Consider the following 18854-nt stretch of genomic DNA (forward strand, 5'->3'; position numbering starts at 1 on the left):
TGTCAGCAAAGAGGTCGTGGTGATTGTGCTTCCTGAAATGTTCTACCATATATATTACTTTTTTTCACCATTGCCCAATACTTACAGCGGTGACTATATTCTTGCCGTCATCAGTGGCATTCATAACGTAAAACTTCAAATTCTCCTTGTCTTTAAAGAGAAAGGCAAATCTCTTTTTGCCTGCGTACATAGTTGAAGCAACAGCTGTAAAATAAAATAAAAATAATAAATAAATATATGTTTATAGTGGTCATGCACTTAGCTTCATATCTCAACGAGATAGCTAGTTTACAGGCATGCCACTGAAACAGAGGAAACAAATAATTTTAAATGAACATAACACAAGGTTAAAAATCCCAACTGGCCGGAGGCAAACCAGTTGGCTATTACAAAGCGTGGTCGAGGATTTGAACTCGGGACAACCGAGAGACAAATCCAGATAGTGGCAGAGGCAGGTCTTGAACCGGGGACCTTCGGATTGCAATACCAGCGCTCCAAACCACTCGGCCACGCTTGCCTCCTAAATAAAAGAAGTGTTTTTTTTTTATCTTTAGTGCAATGTGACAGCAGCTTATCGTTGCAAACCTTTATAACATTATTTACTCTAATAAAATTACAGTCATTCAACAAAAACGTTATCACGTCCGTATTGTAGTTGTTCTTTGGAGCTATATGTTATGGTTAACAAACTGACCTCAATCAATCAATCAATCAATCAATAAAAATCATTTAACCTCGGAGCTGACGGGGCTGACCAGGCCCCTAGCAAAACATATGCTAATATGCCGAGAAAAATAAATAAATAAATAAATAAATAAATAAATAAATAAATGCAAACTGAGTATATATACAAAACGAAAATTAATTAATTGAAAAGTATTAAATTACTAAAAAGAAACTATCTGGCCTGAGCACAGCATTGCGAAAGGCCTGAAGTGTTGCAATTGTTCTAATTCCGTCTGGCAGTTGATTCCAGACGTTCGCCGCCCAGTGACTAACGGACTTTAGTCCATACTTGGTCGTATTGTACCTTAGCAGTCGGGGGAATAAGTGTCGGTCTTGTCAAATCTTCGTTGAAGCGCTCCAATATATTCCGAATTATTTCATCCAATCAAAAACTAGTGCGAGCGCTCACGAGTACTCCGAAAGCAATCGTGCGTACAAATACGTCATGTTGCTTAGCAACTTCTGGGACGAAAACTGCGGGCTCAGTCACTTCTCGGAGAAGTGATGTCGCCATCAACTGGCACTTGTTCCCCCGACTGTTAGGTAAGACTATCTTATTGATACCTCTCAAGTTCTTGATATTGTCCCTGACTCAGGAGAGGTTCTTAAGATATACTGGTGTAAGGCATTTGAATATCATAAAGGATGGTGAAAACTCTCATAGATTATATAGCATAATAGCCCAATTTCGATATATTAAAATTCAGCCTAAAACAATAGACCTCAGGACGAGGCTCCGGGGACCAAACTATAGATTTTTGTGGGGTTTATTCCCCGGAGCCTCGTAGTGATGTCTATTGTTTTAGGCTGAATTTTAAAATATCGAAATTGGGCTATTGATTTTCTATCTTTGCAGCAGAACTTTGAGCTAATCTTGAGTCTTGAGAATTTTTTTACGTTGCATTACTACGGTCTATAACGTTGGATATCATGAAAAAAGTTGTCGGTTTGCTCTTAACCCCCCGACGTACATGCAAATTGATACTCCCCACCGTTGTACAAGCGGGGTGCCCCCCCCCCCCCCCCCCAAGGTTTTCGTTCTATTAATGCGCAGCGAAATTTCTTTGCACTGCGCAGAAAGCCCTTATATTATCTTACTCTACAAGATGACATCATTTTTCAACATCACATGACGCCATCTTGCAGTCAGAAAATAACGGATACTGATACAAAATTGATACTAATCCAAGTCAGATTTGCTTATAGAATGTAAAGTGTAATAAATTACACAATTCTGTTCTTTTAACTGAAAAAATAGTCCATACATGCTTGTAATAATGACACTGCAATGGCAACGTCAAAAATCATGGATATCCGTTTGACTTATTAAAATTTCCGCAAGAGATGAATAAAACCTGCTGAAAGTTTCAGCATCGTAGAGTAAATCTTCTGTTCAAAATTACGCCCCACCCCCCTCCCTTCCCGTACGTCCGAGGGTTAAATTTAACCCTCGTTAGTTTCGGATTCAACAGCCTTTCTTTCTTTTTCTTACTAGCGCTGCTGTAAGGGGTTTGGAATCATCTCAGATAAATGTCAGATCAGTTGGATGCAGCTTGTTTATGATTGTTTCTTGTTAAGTTCAGTTCGAGGTCGCTACTTTCGCAGCGTTGATCGTTGCATCGGAGATTCGCCTCTTTCGGGATTTTAATCGTCACTTGCTACTTTCAGGTGGGATAGGCCTATAAGAGGTTCTTTACTTTTGGTACTTAAAAATTATATAGGAGATTTAGTGAAGAATAACAGGAATTGACAGTTTAGTGTGCAAAATCGCAGGTGAAGAACATAGCGAGAAATATTTCTTCTACCCATAAAGTACGAGTTTTGATACTTACTATCATAATCCATGTCCTTTAAGCTGCCATTACAGTTGATTGCATTAGGATTTTTCGGGTCGCGCTGAAGCAAGGAGACTGTTGCTGGGTTCCAAAGTCGATAAGTAGCGTTTGGGTCAATTGGATGAAACAGTACGGGCCCAGTGTCATCAGCTTTCATGCCACATGAAACCTGTCATGCGATGATAGTGAATCTAATAAGGTTAACGTGTTCTATTTATTGTGTCCGTATCAGAAACATTAAGTTTATAGACCCCGACCCTCACTTACGTGAATTATGAGTATAGTGAAACATTATTGCACATGAACAACGGTTATTTTTTTTCGCTGTGGCTATATGCCCGGCAGCCGGGCACGGTCTTAAATAGACTAAATGCCCGGCAGTCAAAAAAGTTTATAGAATTTCCACTGAAAGGTTTTTTAAACTTCGTGAGAGTATTAGATGTGTTTTTAGAAATGTCGAGCGATTCCAAAAACCATGTTGGTTTTCTAGTTGGCGAAATATCTGAACTTGGGCATACATCACCACCAGCCAGCGCCAGCGCCGAAAACGCTTTAAAACGACCTGAGACGCAGGCAGACAACAAAGAACACAACATGGAAACAAGGTAAGTCGATTTTATTCGTAAAATATTTAATTTTATACCTTTTGAATCAAAATCGCTAAGTTCCCATACAAACCCTTTTAAATCGCATCTTTGTAACACAACACCGCTCGAAGCCAAGAGTCACGTTCGCTTACACTTTATAAATAATTAATTCACGCAGTGAACTTGGGCCGCCTGTGGTGACCTTCGAAAGTCTTCAAACCTACACATCACGTGCTGCAAATTTCCCGCCAAGAACAAGCGTCACGCATGACCGGAAGTTGTCATGGTGTCACGAACTCAGCTTCGAAATCTACTATGTCTACTACATTTCGTTTCAGCGTAAACCAACCGTTAGATTTGAGATCTTTAAAACTTTTCAGGATCGCCTAGCACTTCTTAATCGGCATATGATAGTTTGGGGGTGACATTTCTGACTGCCGGACATTTAGGGCATTTCACACCGTGCCCGGCAGTCTGATCACAAATCTTCTAAAGTGTGGAGAAACAAGCGGTTTCATGGTATGTGCAAGCTCGGAAAATTCGTCCACTACAAAACCAAAATATTTTTTTAGAATCGCTTGGCATTTCTAAACAAACATCGAATACTCTCATTAAGTTTTAATGAGGCTTTCTGCGGGAATTTGGTGAGTATTTCCAGGAGCCCATCAACTGGAGCCTCCATACGTACTGTACCCTTGAGTCAACCCTTTCCCGTATATTTTTATTTTTAGAAACACATTTCCCGCGAAAACATTGCTCCTGCGGTCAGACCACATGCAGCGCAGCTAGGGCGACGATGTAAAAAAAAAAAATGGTGGTCAATGTCGTACGCACATTCCCTGTCTGTTTTCCTTTATAATTTTATCTACTTTCCTGATTTTACAGCCGAGAGAGCCTGGTTTACTCGTGAATGAATAACGGTTAAAAGTTAATTAATAAACCACTTTCTTGTCCTTGAAAATGAAGTCAGTTTAGTCATGACGTTGATCGGAAATGTGTTTTTGCTTCAGTTGCTTGTTTGAATCTTTCCGATTTCTGGTTTGCACGGACTTATTACATGCAGTGTTAGAGGTAGACAGTACTGTGAGATTTGACGCTGGATTTGTAAGATCTATTCCCGAACGAAAGCAGAAATAATTTAATATGGCCGAGCTGTAGCGAACGCGTGTTCTTTGATACGGCGACAAAGTTTCACTATAAACGTGATGACTTCGATGCAAATTTTGACTATCCGTATGCTCCAAGATCCAGCCAATATAAGATCATCATGCTTCGAATAAAACCTCAGGAAAATGATATGTGTTTGTTTCTTCTAAAGTCCAGCAACTGGAATTATGGCAGAGATCGTCGAGTCGCTGTTGCAGAGGTGAGATATTGCGCATCTTACAATTTTAAAATTGTACGCGTACAGGCCAACGGCCTGAATGTTACATCTTTCTTCGGTTAGAGACCGTGTGATCCGCTTATTTCAATCCCCGTACATTTATTTCGCTTTGTATGTTTCCAAAGAGAACTCTATGCCTGTACTATCTGGAGAATTCTAAAGCCGAACGGTTCGTTTAGCCGGAACGGCTGTTTAGATTCTAATGTTTGTCTAGTGCCTTCGCCACGAAGGACCAAACCTGTCAACCCTAAGCGTTCACAAGCTAGCGCTTGTCTGAATTATTGTCACTCAGAGTTTTGAATGCCTTGTAGAATTTGATTTGCAATGTGTTGGTACAGGCCAAAGTGCGTACCTTGTTTATAAATTTATACCATTGTTACGTTCGTTTGGTGTGAATGTTTACAACCCAGTAAAATTTATTGTTCGCAACAACGATTAGAAATAGAATCGATCAAGCTTTTATCAAGCTGCCTTCTTATCAGAAGAATTACACGACAAATAATATTGACCGATCTGTTACGGCTACCCATCATCTTTTCAAAATATATTCGTAATTTCGCAGTTGCGAGATCGGTCTCGGCGCTTTTCGATTCGAATAATTGCTCTTACTTTTTTGACAGACCCGTACAAAATTCCGCAGTTTTTTTTAGTCATAGCATTACTTGATGTCATCCTTTGAAGAAATACTGAATTCAGACGACGAAAAGGAACATCATTCTGCAGTCTTCCGTTCTTATTTCGCCATTGTTTTAGATATCACAGCTTGCGTAGCCACAGCGGAATGCAACAAATGATTGACAGAGGTGCGAAATCTCCCGCGAGAGACCCCGGGAGATTAGTTCTAAAAATAAATTAATACGGGAAAGGGTTGACTCCAAGGGTTAGTATGGGAGAGGAAGGCTCCAGTTGATGGGCTCCTGGAAATACCAGGAGCGTATTTCTGAATGCCAGGCTGAGCCGAAATTTTTTTAAGTGTCGAGAACATAGCAGTTCAGATATTTCGTCAACTAGAAAACCAACATGGTTTTTGGAATCGCTCGACATTTCTAAAAACACATCTAATACTCTCACGAAGTTTAAAAGAACCTTTTAGTGGAAATTCTATAAACTTTTTTGACTGCCGGGCATTTAGTCTATTTAAGACCGTGCCCGGCTGCCGGGCATAATTATAGCCACAGCGTATTTTTTTTTCCTAAGCCCATGCACACAAGTTAAACACTTTACAAGATATATCTGTCTTGATTTAATAAAAGGTGTCTAAAGATTTTGACACAGCTCTAGTTCTAAAGACATATTTTTGCAAGAAGCTTTGCATGAATCGACTAGTTGTAGCTCATGTTCAACGTAAATTACTCTAATAAATCTCTTTATGAACCAAAAAGACTGCATTTACGGCATTTTGTTCAAATCATGAATTCTACCAATTTAATTAACTTGTTGATTTAATAAAAGGTGTCTAAAGATTTTGACACAGCTCTAGTTCTAAAGACATATTTTTGCAAGAAGCTTTGCATGAATCGACTAGTTGTAGCTCATGTTCAACGTAAATTACTCTAATAAATCTCTTTATGAACCAAAAAGACTGCATTTACGGCATTTTGTTCAAATCATGAATTCTACCAATTTAATTAACTTGTTTACAACATGAAATAACATCAAATGAAAACAAATTTTTAAAGCGCCGGAGCGAGAGATGGACTAAAGCTTTCTAAATCCATGCATGGTCTAAAATGAACTATCAGAAAGCATTTTACATCGACGATCGCTTCATTTTCAACGAATTCGGGATTAAAATAACTAAATAATTCATGACTCAGCGAGACCATTCGGTCATAGTTCATGTCAATTCACGGCCGGAAACCCCGCATATCGAATTGCTGCTGACTATCGAATCACAGGCCGCTCTGATTGCTAGCTTAGCCAAACGGCAAAATAATCATCAAATGAAGAGAATTCTACTCACATAAGGGTTTGAAGTGATTTCCTTTCGACCATCAGCTGCGCTCTTTGCAACCTTTCCATCTTATTCACAATGTAATACCCCGGATGTGGAAAAAATCGTTATAAAGGGAACCAATACCCCCGGACATTACAACAGAATTTTTCTAAGTCTCCAGCCAAGGAAGAGTTCAAGCCGAATATCGCCATGACCGCCTTCAAATCAGCCCTAAAGTCTAGTTCCGAGTCCTAGTTGATGTGGCTGAAGACCTTTGCCGTCTAAAGCAAGCACAACGCTATTTGTACCTAGCAAAACTGTACCGAGTCAAGAGTTCAACCCGTTAAAGCTTTGTTCTAAGGTACAATAACAGCCGACGCAAAACTTGCAAATCGTTAGACTTCCACCTTCATAGGACTTAATGATGTCCTCCGGCAAACTTCCTTTAGACAGCAAAATGAAAAACTAGATCACCTCTGTTCTACAAGTCAGCGCGCGCCATTAGAATTCAAAGTTCGGTAGATATGGCGAGTTGGAGCCTGGGTAAACTAACCAAAAGTAAATGGAAGGGGGGGGGGGGGGGTAGATAGGTAGAAGGGATAAAAGCCATGAGTATAAAATTGAAAGCACTTCATTTCCACTGAAAGTAAGCCAAATAATCTCCCATGTCCTTAAAAGAAAAAGAAAAAAAAAAAAAAAAAAAAATCTCAACCCCATTCAATTTTCTTGACAGCCAGACTGTAGCCACCTTTTATTAAATCAAGACAGATATATAAATTCATGTTATCGTTTCGTCATGTTATCGTATTACGGATACTCTGGCTACACAGAATCCTCCTCCCTCCCCCTGAATTGTTGAAAGGAGTATCAAACTATCACTTATATAAAATGATACAGGCTTAACACGACTCCCGCTGGTTGCTGGATTAGCCTTCGATCTGTTAACTGTGGATTTTATTAACGCTCTCTAGAGCCATTTCAATGATGATCTCTATGCCATTGTGTTTCCTAGCTCTGTGGCATATTTGTTAGGTTTATTGGCTCTTGTTCATAGATCGAAGGCTAATTCGGCAACCAGCGGGAGTGGTGTTAGGCCTGTCTCATTTTATATTATCGTTCATGACGAAGCGACAACTTTTTGCTTCAATTGCGCAGCAACCCGAGCGAGTTTAAAAGGGTCCGGCTTAACTCTGCAGTGGCCGGTAAAATTATTGAATAACACTGCAGGCTTCGCCCATATTGATGTAACAACCAATTCATTCGGAAGAAGTTGGGAGACTAGAAGCCTTTTACAACAATACACCGTCTTTGGAACTGAATAAAATCCACTGTGACTCCATTATTTAGATACAACTTCACAAGACTGTTTTTCTTTTTAACTGACTCATGAAGGAAAAACTCTGTCAGCTTCATTTTCAGCCAAGAAGCAAAATTTGACATTAAAAACTAGTTTTCACAATAGACCATTTTACAGATGTCTGCTAAGTGACCTGGCGTTGGTTGAAGTGAGGCTGGAGGTGACCTTGTTTTGATACAGACCTCACTGCTTTTGTTGTTTAAATCATGTTGTTTTGATGCTAACTAGTTTGCATTTACATGATGAAGCAGAGAGGTTTGTATCAATGCAAGGTCACCCTCAGCTGGTGCCATTCAAAGGCCAGGTCACTTGGCAGGCAACTGTGAAATGGACTATTTTCTCAGGAGGTGAGCAAATAACGCGATTCGATACAAAATTTATCTCAAAAATGAAATAACAAACCATCAAACCGACGTGTGTTAACGTATGGGGTGGTCATAATGCGTGGTTCTAAAATAAACTTTGAATACAATACAGTAGAAACATTGTTTTTCTTTTTTTTCCGAATTAACATTTTTTTGCCCTCTACCTCAATGTATACCTTACCATTTCTTCTGGTGTCGAGGGAAGCTTCACTTGAACTTTTAAATCCTTCACAAGCTTCAAATCAAGAGGCAAGGGCACGTAATCGTGAACACTGTCGTCGTACTTTCGTAGCTTTACACAATCTGGCGGTACTTTATCCAAACGTACGTCAGAGAAAGCTACCATAACTAGATAACGTAGCATTATAACTTTGTCGCCTTTTTCGAAAGATACCGCGCGCTCAATTCCTTTAAAATTCACATGGGCCTTAAGCATCTCTGGATATTTGGACCTGTTTGCGAAAAAACTTAGTCAGTTAAATTATAACAGATTTTTTTTCTAAAGCTTTCAATCAGCAATTAAAAGGAGGACTATTAACTATATAACCCAGGCTGATTGGCGAGTTTTAGCCAGTTTTGAGCGTCGATTTGCGGGTATATTGCTATTTGTCTGCCTTATCTGTCTTATCGGTCACGAAATAATGGCGTTTTCTGTCTTAAGGAGAAAACAAAAGTAATTTGCGGTCTAAGGAGAACAAAATATGGCGGTCTGCGAACTGTAATACCTCTATAAAAGACACTCTGAAAAAGTTTAATGGATTAGAGAAGCCTGGTACAACTCATCAGTCCGATTTGTGATGATGATGATGATGATGATGATGATGATGATGATGATGATGTAAATTTGTACAGCGTTGATGATATTGATTTATATTAAAGTGCTTTACATGTAATAGAAACTATAAAGAGGCAAGTAAAATTAAAATCAATTTAACTGCAGAATATGTCCTTAATCGATTTTTAAAAATTGTCACGGAGGAGCTTAAGCGTATGGCTAAGTACGTTGTTCCATAAAAACGGACAAAGTAGTCGCGATCCCCACTAGTAAAACATTTACACATAGGCTCATGTGGTAGATCGTGATCGCAGGAGGGCATGCAAAGTTTTGTTGTAGGCTTTCGATTGATCTGAACTTCACATAGATCCACGATCATTTTTTTTTGTCTTGGTATGCATAATAGAGGAATAGGGTATATCCGTCCTTGTTATCCCTCATCCCACTCCCGCTATTAAAAAAATTTAAAGAGGAAGAAATTAAAGCATTCTTGAATTAAGGAATGTTAACTCGATTTAATTCCACTGTGCAACACATCCGTAGCTTGCACTCCCCTTTGTGAACTAAATCATAAATACATTTTTTTACTGCCTCTATTACACTTCGTTTGCGTATTATTCTTGTTTTAATTTATGGATAATAATTAAAGACCAAACCTTATCTATATATGTCCTACAGGCTTTGTAGTGTATTGTTCAAGTCAAGTGTTGAAAACTTTTTTAACATATGAAGTACCCTAGCAGTTATGTACGCAACCTTAAGAAAGCCTGAACTTAGTTATCAAAACTGTTTCAGTTGCGTACATATGACAGTGATGATGTTTCATGTGTCGAAGCTTTCAACCGCAGTTTTAATATGCCGTGACATTTCATCTATCTATTTTCATATATAATATTATGAAAACTGTCAGAACTCTCACATCACTTGGGGTATATGACATTACACGTTTGCTGGCCTTGCCAGTTCAACACATGATACAATGACATATATGTGACGTTAATACTTGGTTAACTTATGTCGCCTAATAACAGCTCCAAAATTTGTCATTGACTAAAATTTATCGAGCAAAGCAAATTATTAATATTTCCTTGATCAACATGTGTTAATGTAGCTTGTAAAAGTTAACTCAGTGAAAAAAAAATAAGCCAACAAAACCTAAGCGTTGTATCTAGCAAAGCAAAATATTATATTTTTTCTTTGCAGATTACCTGGTGTTTGTTCAATACTAGATCAACCGGATAAAAAACACAAACAAAACACTTTTACTTAAACGTACCTTGAGGAAACTAGTTCTATTCAGTTTTCGCTTCACTCTGACGGTTAGGTTTATTATTTTGAGCCACAAATTTTAATGGAAAGTGACGTCTAATAAAAGTAATGAAACGATCATGATATAACAAATTTGCGCTTACAAATATACTGATATTTGCTTTGCTTCCATTTTACTTTTGGTCAAACCAGTGGAGTAAAAATGCTGTTCTCGACTGGGTATAAGTTTTATCGTGTTTTGAAGTAGGAAAGAACCGCTACCGAGCTTAACTTATATCTCACCTGTTAAGCAGGAAAAATATTGTTATTACCGACAAGAACATCAAAACCTTTGGGCGCTGTAAGATTCTTGGCATGAAACGTAGTGAAGTCCACATATTTGACAAAATCGACGGCCACTTTTCTCGTGGAAACATCGCTATAATTTGCAGTAAACGTTTGCAGGCAGGCAAGAAAACAACTATCCAAAAAGCTGAAGTACAAAGTTATTTATAATTCACCGCCTAAGTCATGCCGAAACACAGAATTGGAAAAAATGGAAAAATCTACGCGATATGTCTAAACGTTAACCAAGCAGAACGCCGAACAATTTCACAGTTTCAAATTTCAGCCATTTTAAACAAGTCTCTTTTGGTAAATTATTTTTCTTTGTTCTTAATCAAAAGAGCAGATTTAACGGCATATAAACAAATTTGACTCAGTGCTCCGTTCCTCGCGATCGGACCTGATAAAACATCCTAGCTATATTTCATAGTTCTTGTTTCAGTATATCGACAGGATGTAGTTGCTCCTTGCACAATCGACAGGAAGTACATTTGTTGTATGAGTAACGTCCTGGCCAGGACGTGCTACATCTTGGTCTGTACTGATGAACGACTTTGCAAAACTAAGACAAAGCTAATATTAAGCATTTAAGGTCATTGTTGAATCTAGAGAAAAAAAATCTATTGACGCCATGGAAAAGTGAATATACGTTACTGGCAAACAATATATAATGGCAAACGATAGATTTTGTGCAATTGGATAATTGTTATAAAATTAATTGGTGCTGGAGACAAAAAAAGAACAAAGCCGTTCACGTAGCCTGCGTGTAGATTCCTTGTACTTCCGCGTGAAGAGATAGGAGATGATCTTCTAAGACGTCTTTACATACCAATTTTATCATCTTTTTTTATTATTTTCGTGCAATATGTGTGATTGATTTGGCTCAGAATTGCTAACGAAACAATATCACAGGTAATAGTTAGGTTTGTTTCTAAGTTTGATACTCGCATTACTGCATTCGTCTACTGCACTCGAAGGTCAACCCACTCGACGATTGATTGCTTCAGTTGACAGCTCAGATAAGCTTTTAAGTGTCTCATCACGAACTCGCTGTCAGAAGTCAACTTTTAGTCGTTGTGTTTACTCAACTAATCATGAACGTTAAATCCTGCCAATAGAGCCCTTCGCGCGCGAGGTGCCAAAGCACCTCATGACTGTTTCTATTTTTTGTCTGACAAACGACTTCGGGCATGCTACAACTTGGCATGTAATTAAATTACCAAGTTTAAGCTCCGACGTTTATCGTAATTTGTAAGTATTTGTATTCTTGATCCTGATTAACCGTATTTTCTCGATTATTCGCCCCCGGCCTTTATTTCAAACTCACCCTGGTGGTCCAGGTGTTTATTTGAACCCCGCAGTTTATTTGTGCCTGATGTTCATTAAGTAAGGGGTTTTAATCATTATTTTTTAACACACATGTATCTGGCTAATATACATACAGCTTATTATACCTCAAATTAATACCTGAGGGGCCTATTATTTTCAACTCCACCTTGGAGACCCGGCGTTTGTTCGGTACCCAGTGTTTAATTGAGAAAATACGGTATGTTTACTATAGCTGGTTTAATTAAGAGTTGTTTCATTCGCAATAATTCAGTTGAATGAAATGCGTTCCCGCTCAAAAGTTACTCCGCCTGACAAGTTGTTCTACACACACGTGTTATAGTCAGTACTAGCTACTAGTTGCTGTATTTGAACAGAAAAAGGCCAAAAGGACGCTGTGTATATTGTAGTGACCATATCGTTTATTAGTGTGACCTACATCAGAGTTTAATACAATAAAAAAGTAAAGGCTGCATGTTTACTTTCAGTAAAAACAAAGTCTACATTGACAGTTTGCCTTAAGTTGTCGGTTGTTTGTATCATAACATGAAAACGTGTCCGTGCGCAGTTGACATACAAGTTTTGTTTTGCTCAGTGTGGCAAACTGTTCCCGACAACTTTTGTCACTACCAAAGTTCATGTTTACATAACATGAGTGGGCGCGCATTTTTAAAGTAAACTACAATATTTGTCACCACAACTCGTCACCAAAATAATTTCAGACCAGTATTTCCCACATGCACAACCAACACCGCTTAGCAGCGTAACATATTGTTCAAAAAGTGGGAAGTAACATTCACTGGCTTTTAGGTTCGACTTCGACTTTGTCAAGGAAGGATAACCGTTACACAGTTCATGTTTGGCAGAAATTGGAAACTGGCCGAGCTTCAGTGCTTATCACGAGAGCAGGACTGATCTTTTCTTTGCAAGCTTTTGATACGACTTATCAAGCTTGTAGCCCGCAAGCACAAGCGCCTTTTCCCACTCCAAACTCGCTTTGGCGTTCTCTCAAAGAGGTCGGCAGCGATGAGAGGCGGCTATTTTTTTATAAGTTTCGAATCATTTACATCAAGTGCGTTGCCTTATACATGAAAATGAATTGAATTTGAGACCAACTTGCTGAATGAGTTTACAAAACATAACCCATAAGTTGGCTGCCTCCATTCGCCAATCTTGAACAGTCGCTGTGTCGATACACTGACATTTGTACTAGAGTACATGTTTCAGCGTACAGTATATTTTAGAGAATTAAACCGTGCTATGTTAAGTGATTTTTAGGCAACATCACAATTGGTGGTTATTCCTTGTGTTGAACATAATAATGGGAGGTCAAACCTTCAATTATTTTTTTAAAGAATTCAAAACTATTGTGCTAAAAACGGGCCCCACTAAAGGGACGGTCAACCTGATGGAACAGGGATCGATGGCTAACACTGGAGAAGACCAAGACGGGGCCCGGAGCAACATAATTGATCGAAGAACTGATGCGACACCCTTTAAAAGGAATACTTATTACTCTACCATGCTAAACGCTCTATGATTGTTTTCTACAGGCAAAATCAAGAAACAATAAACAATTTTAGCGATTGTCTCTTAACGAAATAACCTCAGAGACATAATCCTCCATGTTGTCAGAATAAATATTTAAATTATTTGAAGACTTCAGCCTAATCCCTTCAGTTGTAATCAAGAGTTTTATGTACCTCGTCCAGATTGTTCAAATGTAAATCAGATAAATGATTGGAGTTTCATTAACTGTGAAGTGCTTTGGTTTTAATTCGTTTAATCGCATTTGCTTATCTGCCAGCGGTTTGGTTTGCGTCCAACATTTTAGTATTTTTAGTTATTTATAACTTTCGCTTTTGACCCTCGTCCCAGCTTGCTTCGGCTAGCAAAATATTTTCTTTGTTCGGCCGTCAAGCTAAATACGTGTAGAGATAAACTAGCCCATGTCAGCAAATGGATCATTATGGCTTTCTATTGCCCAGTTATTAACATCAGTCTTCTAACGATATCAGTTTATTTATTTCAATGTTACTGATATCTTATAAAGTAATGAAAGTTTTAAAAATAACACACATTACAGGCCACTCCACTTTGAATTTCATCTGTCTGCATTAAAGGAGGGATTAAAAAATAAACACAGGAGCTCGGAACGCAGGGCTTTAATTTACGTTTTTCTCTGTTTCCTTTGAATTTTTGACATTTTCTTTCTCTTGCTTTGTAACCCACAACCAACCAATACATGCATATGTATCTACAAGAAGTTTTCACTGGGTGAACGAGTCCTGTTATTTTTAACGAGCACGTATATTGTCTATATACCGAAATAGAACGAGAGGTATAAATTTACGCGACAACAGTGTGACGTGGCAACGATTTCTAGGGAAGCATTGGACAAGAAAAAACGCCATACTTAAACAGGAAACAAATTATAAATTTCTTTTAAATGACCAATGAACGCGATATATGGACGATGTGCAAAAAGGTAACATCAAAATATTAATAAAAAGTTAAGAGGTTATGTTATAAGGTAATAAGTACAGGAAATCGTATGAACGCGAGTGCATTACGTGATTTATGGGCACGAGTGATGTTTTAAAAGTTCTCAAAATTGCCCGAGCCGTAGGCGAGTGCAATTTGAGAACTTTTAAAACATCACGAGTGACCATAAATCACGTAATGCACGAGCAAGTTCATACGATTTTTTATTTATTATGTACTCAACAAAATTTACTGCGTCGCGCTATACTTTGCACGCCATGCGTACCACACGAAACGCTTCAATGGTTTCCCAAATGCTCACATGTTTTATTTGAACCAATCAAAAAATATCATGTTGTGACAAGGCAAATCAAGCGTGAAGTTTTGAAAAGTTTCTGAGAAAATATACGCTTACAAGCTGAACTCAAAAAGCTAAATTTCAGTTGTTAAAAGCGACAAGAATACTGGTTCACTTATCTGTTTTCAAATGTTCCTGAATGTTTTTAATCTCAATCGGACTCACTAAATAGCATTCGGATTCACAGACTTAGGTGAAGTGCACTGTCCTTGAATCACATTAAATGTGACTTGGCAGTTGTGAAAATTATTCACGGTGTAAGCATGGCTGCTTATGTTTACCTGTTCACCTCTTGAAGTTGTAGCGGGAAAAGACGGCATTGGGGGTACACCAGCGAAACTGCTCGAAGCTGCTGACTGTGGAGGCATGCTGATAATGTTGGAGAGTTGTTGCTGTTCCTTCTCGCTACCTTCATCGTAGTCGTTAAGAGATTTCTCGCTTACGTGTCCAGTCACCTGGATTATCGACTGCCTCTCGACGCTTGCTGCCCTCAGTTTCTTCACAACCGTCTTCCTTGCGCTGTGGTTAGTCAATCTCTTCTTGCTTTTCTCCAGAGGTGTGTTCTGTACAACGCTCTTCATCATGTTGTCGATACTGTTTACGCCGAGGCGCTGCTTCTTGTGCCAAACATTTGTTTTGGGGTTTTCAATTATGGCAAGGTAAAAGGGACCTTTTTCTCGCAGCTCTTGAGGACGTCTACTGAGGTATTGCTTCCGCAACTCAACGGGACATCTCTGACCTCCAGTAGCGAACATTTTTGGCAGAACACTACGATGTTTTGTGTTAAGTCCTCCCTGCCTCGTTTTTGTAGGATTCTCTTTAAATGTGACGTACTCTGTGCCGCTGTCGTCCACACAAAAACTGAAGTCCTCGACTTCCATTGAGTGGTGTTCCTGTCTTCCCCTCAGGCCAAAATGTTGAGTCAAGAGCCACCACATCGTCTGGGAAAGAACTCTTGGGCTGCAGTCACCGAGACTTTGTTCACTCCATAGCATTTCTTCTTCCTCGGTTGTCAGTGCGTTCGCGGCGTTGGTTCGTTTGCCTTTTCCTTGCTGTCGGAGACACTTCACTTTTCCTTCAAGTACCAATTTGGACTGGTGGAACTCTCGGTCTCTAATTATCGAGTACTTGTAGCCGTGTTCTTTTAAATAGCGGTCAAGGGCTGCCAGCATGGATTTTAAACTCTCAGGTTCGTATTTAAACCCGTCTTTTGTGCGTATTTCTGTGTAGAAGGTTTGCAACATCTCATCGAGTTGTTCGTGCTCGTATTCTTCCATTTTTGGGTTTACTTTTCTCTCTGTTGCCCATGTTTGCCAAACATTCAACCAGGTCTGTGTAGCTTTCAACGTGTTTTTGTTTCTCGCATTTTCCTTGAGTTGCTCGACCATATTTTGGTTTGACAAAGCAAACCGGCTGTCCGCCATTTTTTAATTTGGTTTTCAAATTCAAATGGCGCTTCCCCGGTGTTTCCATAGCAACTTCTGTATTGCACTCTATAACCTCAATTTGCACTCTATAACCTATTTATGCATTCGTCATTGACCAATCAAAAACGCGGTATTTTGTTGAGTATATAATAAGAGAGCAAAGACGACTCAAGTTGAAGAACTGAGAAGGGTACTGAATAACGAACTTCCGTGATGTAGCTGCTTTACTGCTGCAAATTAAGATTGCTCTAGCGCGGACAAAGAAGTCCACAACCTAGAAGCTTTTAATTCTGGTAGCTGTTTTATAAAGCGACTAGGAGCATTGATTGTTAAATTTCACCGCTTGATGGAATTCTAGTTAATCGCAGTGGAGTGGAGAGAGGCACTGTGAGAGACATTAGTGTCATGCGCAAGAATTTAAACAAAAATTGATCACATCTTCAGCCCTCAAACCTAGACCGCTTGACCCGGAATCCAATCAATCTCGTCCAAGAACGCGGCCTCCGCGTGGAGTGGCGAGAGGCACTGTGAGAGACATTAGTGTCATGCCCAACAATTTAGACAAAAATTGATCACATCTTCAGCCCTCAAACCTAGACCGCTTGACCCGGAATCCAATCAATCTCGTCCAAGAACGCGGCCTCCGCGTGGAGTGGCGAGAGGCACTGTGAGAGACATTAGTGTCATGCCCAATAATTTAGACAAAAATTAATCACACCTGCAGCCCTCAAACCAAGACCGCTTGACCCGGAATCCAATCAATCTCGTCCAAGAACGCGGCCTCCGCGTGGAGTGGCGAGAGGCACTGTGAGAGACATTAGTGTCATGCACGAGAATTTAGACAAACATTGATCACACCTGCAGCCCTCAAACCAAGACCGCTTGACCAGGAATCCAATCAATCTCGTCCAAGAACGCGGCCTCCGCGTGGTCTAGTCCGATTTGAAAATTTACGATTTACGGTAGTTTACGCGCAAAACTCTTTAGCTGACAATTGTAAAAGAGCCCGCTTTGTATGTTCAAAATATTGGACTTGGCCAGAGTCTGCATTCTTGGTGCTGGCAAAAAACGACTCTGCGGACAAGATTTCAGTCCACCACACTTTTGTTACCCACTGGAAAGTTGCACGCGGCTCTACGCCTAATTTGAATTATTATACATTGGTGTCACCAGCTTGATTTTGATTGGCTATAAGCACGCAGCTAATTCTTGCTTGCTGTTTCTCTTACGTCATACCTACAGACATAAGATTTTACATATGTAGAAGTGACGTCATACCTACAGACAATTGTTTTATGCATTCAGAAGTGACGTTTTGTGCGCGCTCTTGTCTTTACAAGTGCAGCTCAGGAATGTGCATAATAAAACCATTATTGGATTCGGTTTTCGCATGATAGCGATAATTATCAAGGCCTCAGTTTCTGTTATCCGCCTCAGCTTTCGGCTTCGGCAGATAACAGAAACTTTGGCCTTGATAATTATCGCTATCATGCGAAAATCGAATCCAATAATTGTTAATTACCGTTCCCGCAGTTTGTTTAGTTTTCCTTTCTCCCAAGGATCACAATAACCACCGCAAAACCTTGCATTAATTTAATTTTTTATTTTTATTAGTTACTACATCAAACGGATTATTTAATACTTAAATTACCTAGGTTTCCTTATTAGTGACTCGGGGGGTAACTCACAACCAAACTACACATATTTAATACTTAAGTACTTTTAAAAGCCCATTTATATTTCAAGGTGTAAAATTTAATAGTGTTATCGTAGTAATTCCTTTTTTCCGAAAGAATAAAATGACAATTGTAAAAAAAAAAAAAGAGAGTACAAGCCAGCTAATAACTAAATTTAATGCTTCAAAAATTACAGCAACAATTGTCAGATAAACGAGCTTTCGTTGTTATCATAAACCCATAGTGCTACACTTACAAAGGTCCGCTTTACACTTCGTTATATAACTTATGTAGCGGGATCATACTTATTGACAACAAACAAAGCCTGTGGATTGGGATAGTGAGAATCTTCCATTGGTACCAGCACTGCATTTCTATCGCTATCACTTCCCAAGTACAGGGTCCGGTACTGGTTGCTTCTGAACATGGTCTGGCCCCAGTAATAGTCAGGAACAAATACGGATTCGTCTGTTGGACTTGACTAAAATGCAGGATCAAAAATTACCGTTAAATTTCAAAGGAAAGGAAACAAGGCAGCTTAATTTAAAGGTATTCATTAACTAGGTTTACTTACTATTTTGCTATTTTGTTAAAATTTGTTACCAGTCAGCACCAAAACATTTAAATAAAAAAGTAAAAAAATAAAAAAAATAAATAAATATATGTTTATAGTGATCATGCACTTAGCTTCTTATCTCAACGAGATAGCTAGTTTACAGGCATGCCACTGAAACAGAGGAAACAAATAATTTTAAATGAACATAACAAGGTTAAAAATCCCAACTGGCAGGAGGCAGACCAGTTGGCTATATGCAAAGCGTGATTGAAGAATATTTATTTTACAAGTACTTTATTTCTTTTTTTTTTTTTTTGTTATTTGAATTTATTGTTATTAAATTTTTGTAGTTAGTTAGATAGGTAGATAGTCCAGTAACTTAATTGACTGATGGAAAAACCGTGTATAAATAAAGTTATCTTATCTTATCTTACATGTACACCGTCTATAACACCCCAAACCACCTCCT

At 38.9% G+C, this 18854-nt stretch overlaps 3 protein-coding genes across 10 annotated transcripts in view; all 3 read right to left on the reverse strand.

The window, feature by feature from the left end:
- LOC144633292 (uncharacterized) overlaps positions 1 to 10679 on the reverse strand; it is a 14092-nt gene extending 3413 nt beyond the window's left edge. The window contains exons 1-4 of the mRNA XM_078492150.1: positions 10517 to 10679; positions 8372 to 8642; positions 2559 to 2730; positions 86 to 204 (exon numbers count right to left, since the gene is read on the reverse strand). Of these exons, the coding sequence (XP_078348276.1) occupies positions 86 to 204; positions 2559 to 2730; positions 8372 to 8642; positions 10517 to 10650 (696 nt within the window). The 5' untranslated portion in view covers positions 10651 to 10679. The remainder of the gene's footprint in view (positions 1 to 85; positions 205 to 2558; positions 2731 to 8371; positions 8643 to 10516) is intronic.
- A 4211-nt stretch (positions 10680 to 14890) lies between these two features.
- On the reverse strand, positions 14891 to 16150 carry LOC144633399 (uncharacterized protein KIAA1958-like). The gene has a single exon (XM_078492275.1). It carries the CDS (start codon positions 16148 to 16150, stop codon positions 14891 to 14893), a length of 1260 nt encoding a protein of 419 aa, XP_078348401.1.
- Positions 16151 to 17817: 1667 nt separating this feature from the next.
- Positions 17818 to 18854, reverse strand: part of LOC144633301 (uncharacterized) — a 39981-nt gene continuing 38944 nt past the window's right edge. For all 8 annotated transcript variants that reach the window (XM_078492164.1, XM_078492167.1, XM_078492163.1 and 5 more), the window contains one exon: positions 17818 to 18310. In XM_078492164.1, the coding sequence (XP_078348290.1) occupies positions 18116 to 18310 (195 nt within the window). In that variant the 3' untranslated portion in view covers positions 17818 to 18115. The remainder of the gene's footprint in view (positions 18311 to 18854) is intronic.

This window comes from Oculina patagonica, chromosome 12 (assembly GCF_052425735.1).
Source record: "Oculina patagonica isolate OP01 chromosome 12, crgOcupat, whole genome shotgun sequence".
In the NCBI taxonomy this organism is placed as follows: Eukaryota; Metazoa; Cnidaria; class Anthozoa; order Scleractinia; family Oculinidae; genus Oculina; species Oculina patagonica.

Excerpts from the sequence above, each read along its gene's own strand:
- LOC144633399 (XM_078492275.1), bottom strand. The coding sequence starts at position 16,150 with ATGGCGGACAGCCGGTTTGCTTTGTCAAACCAAAATATGGTCGAGCAA.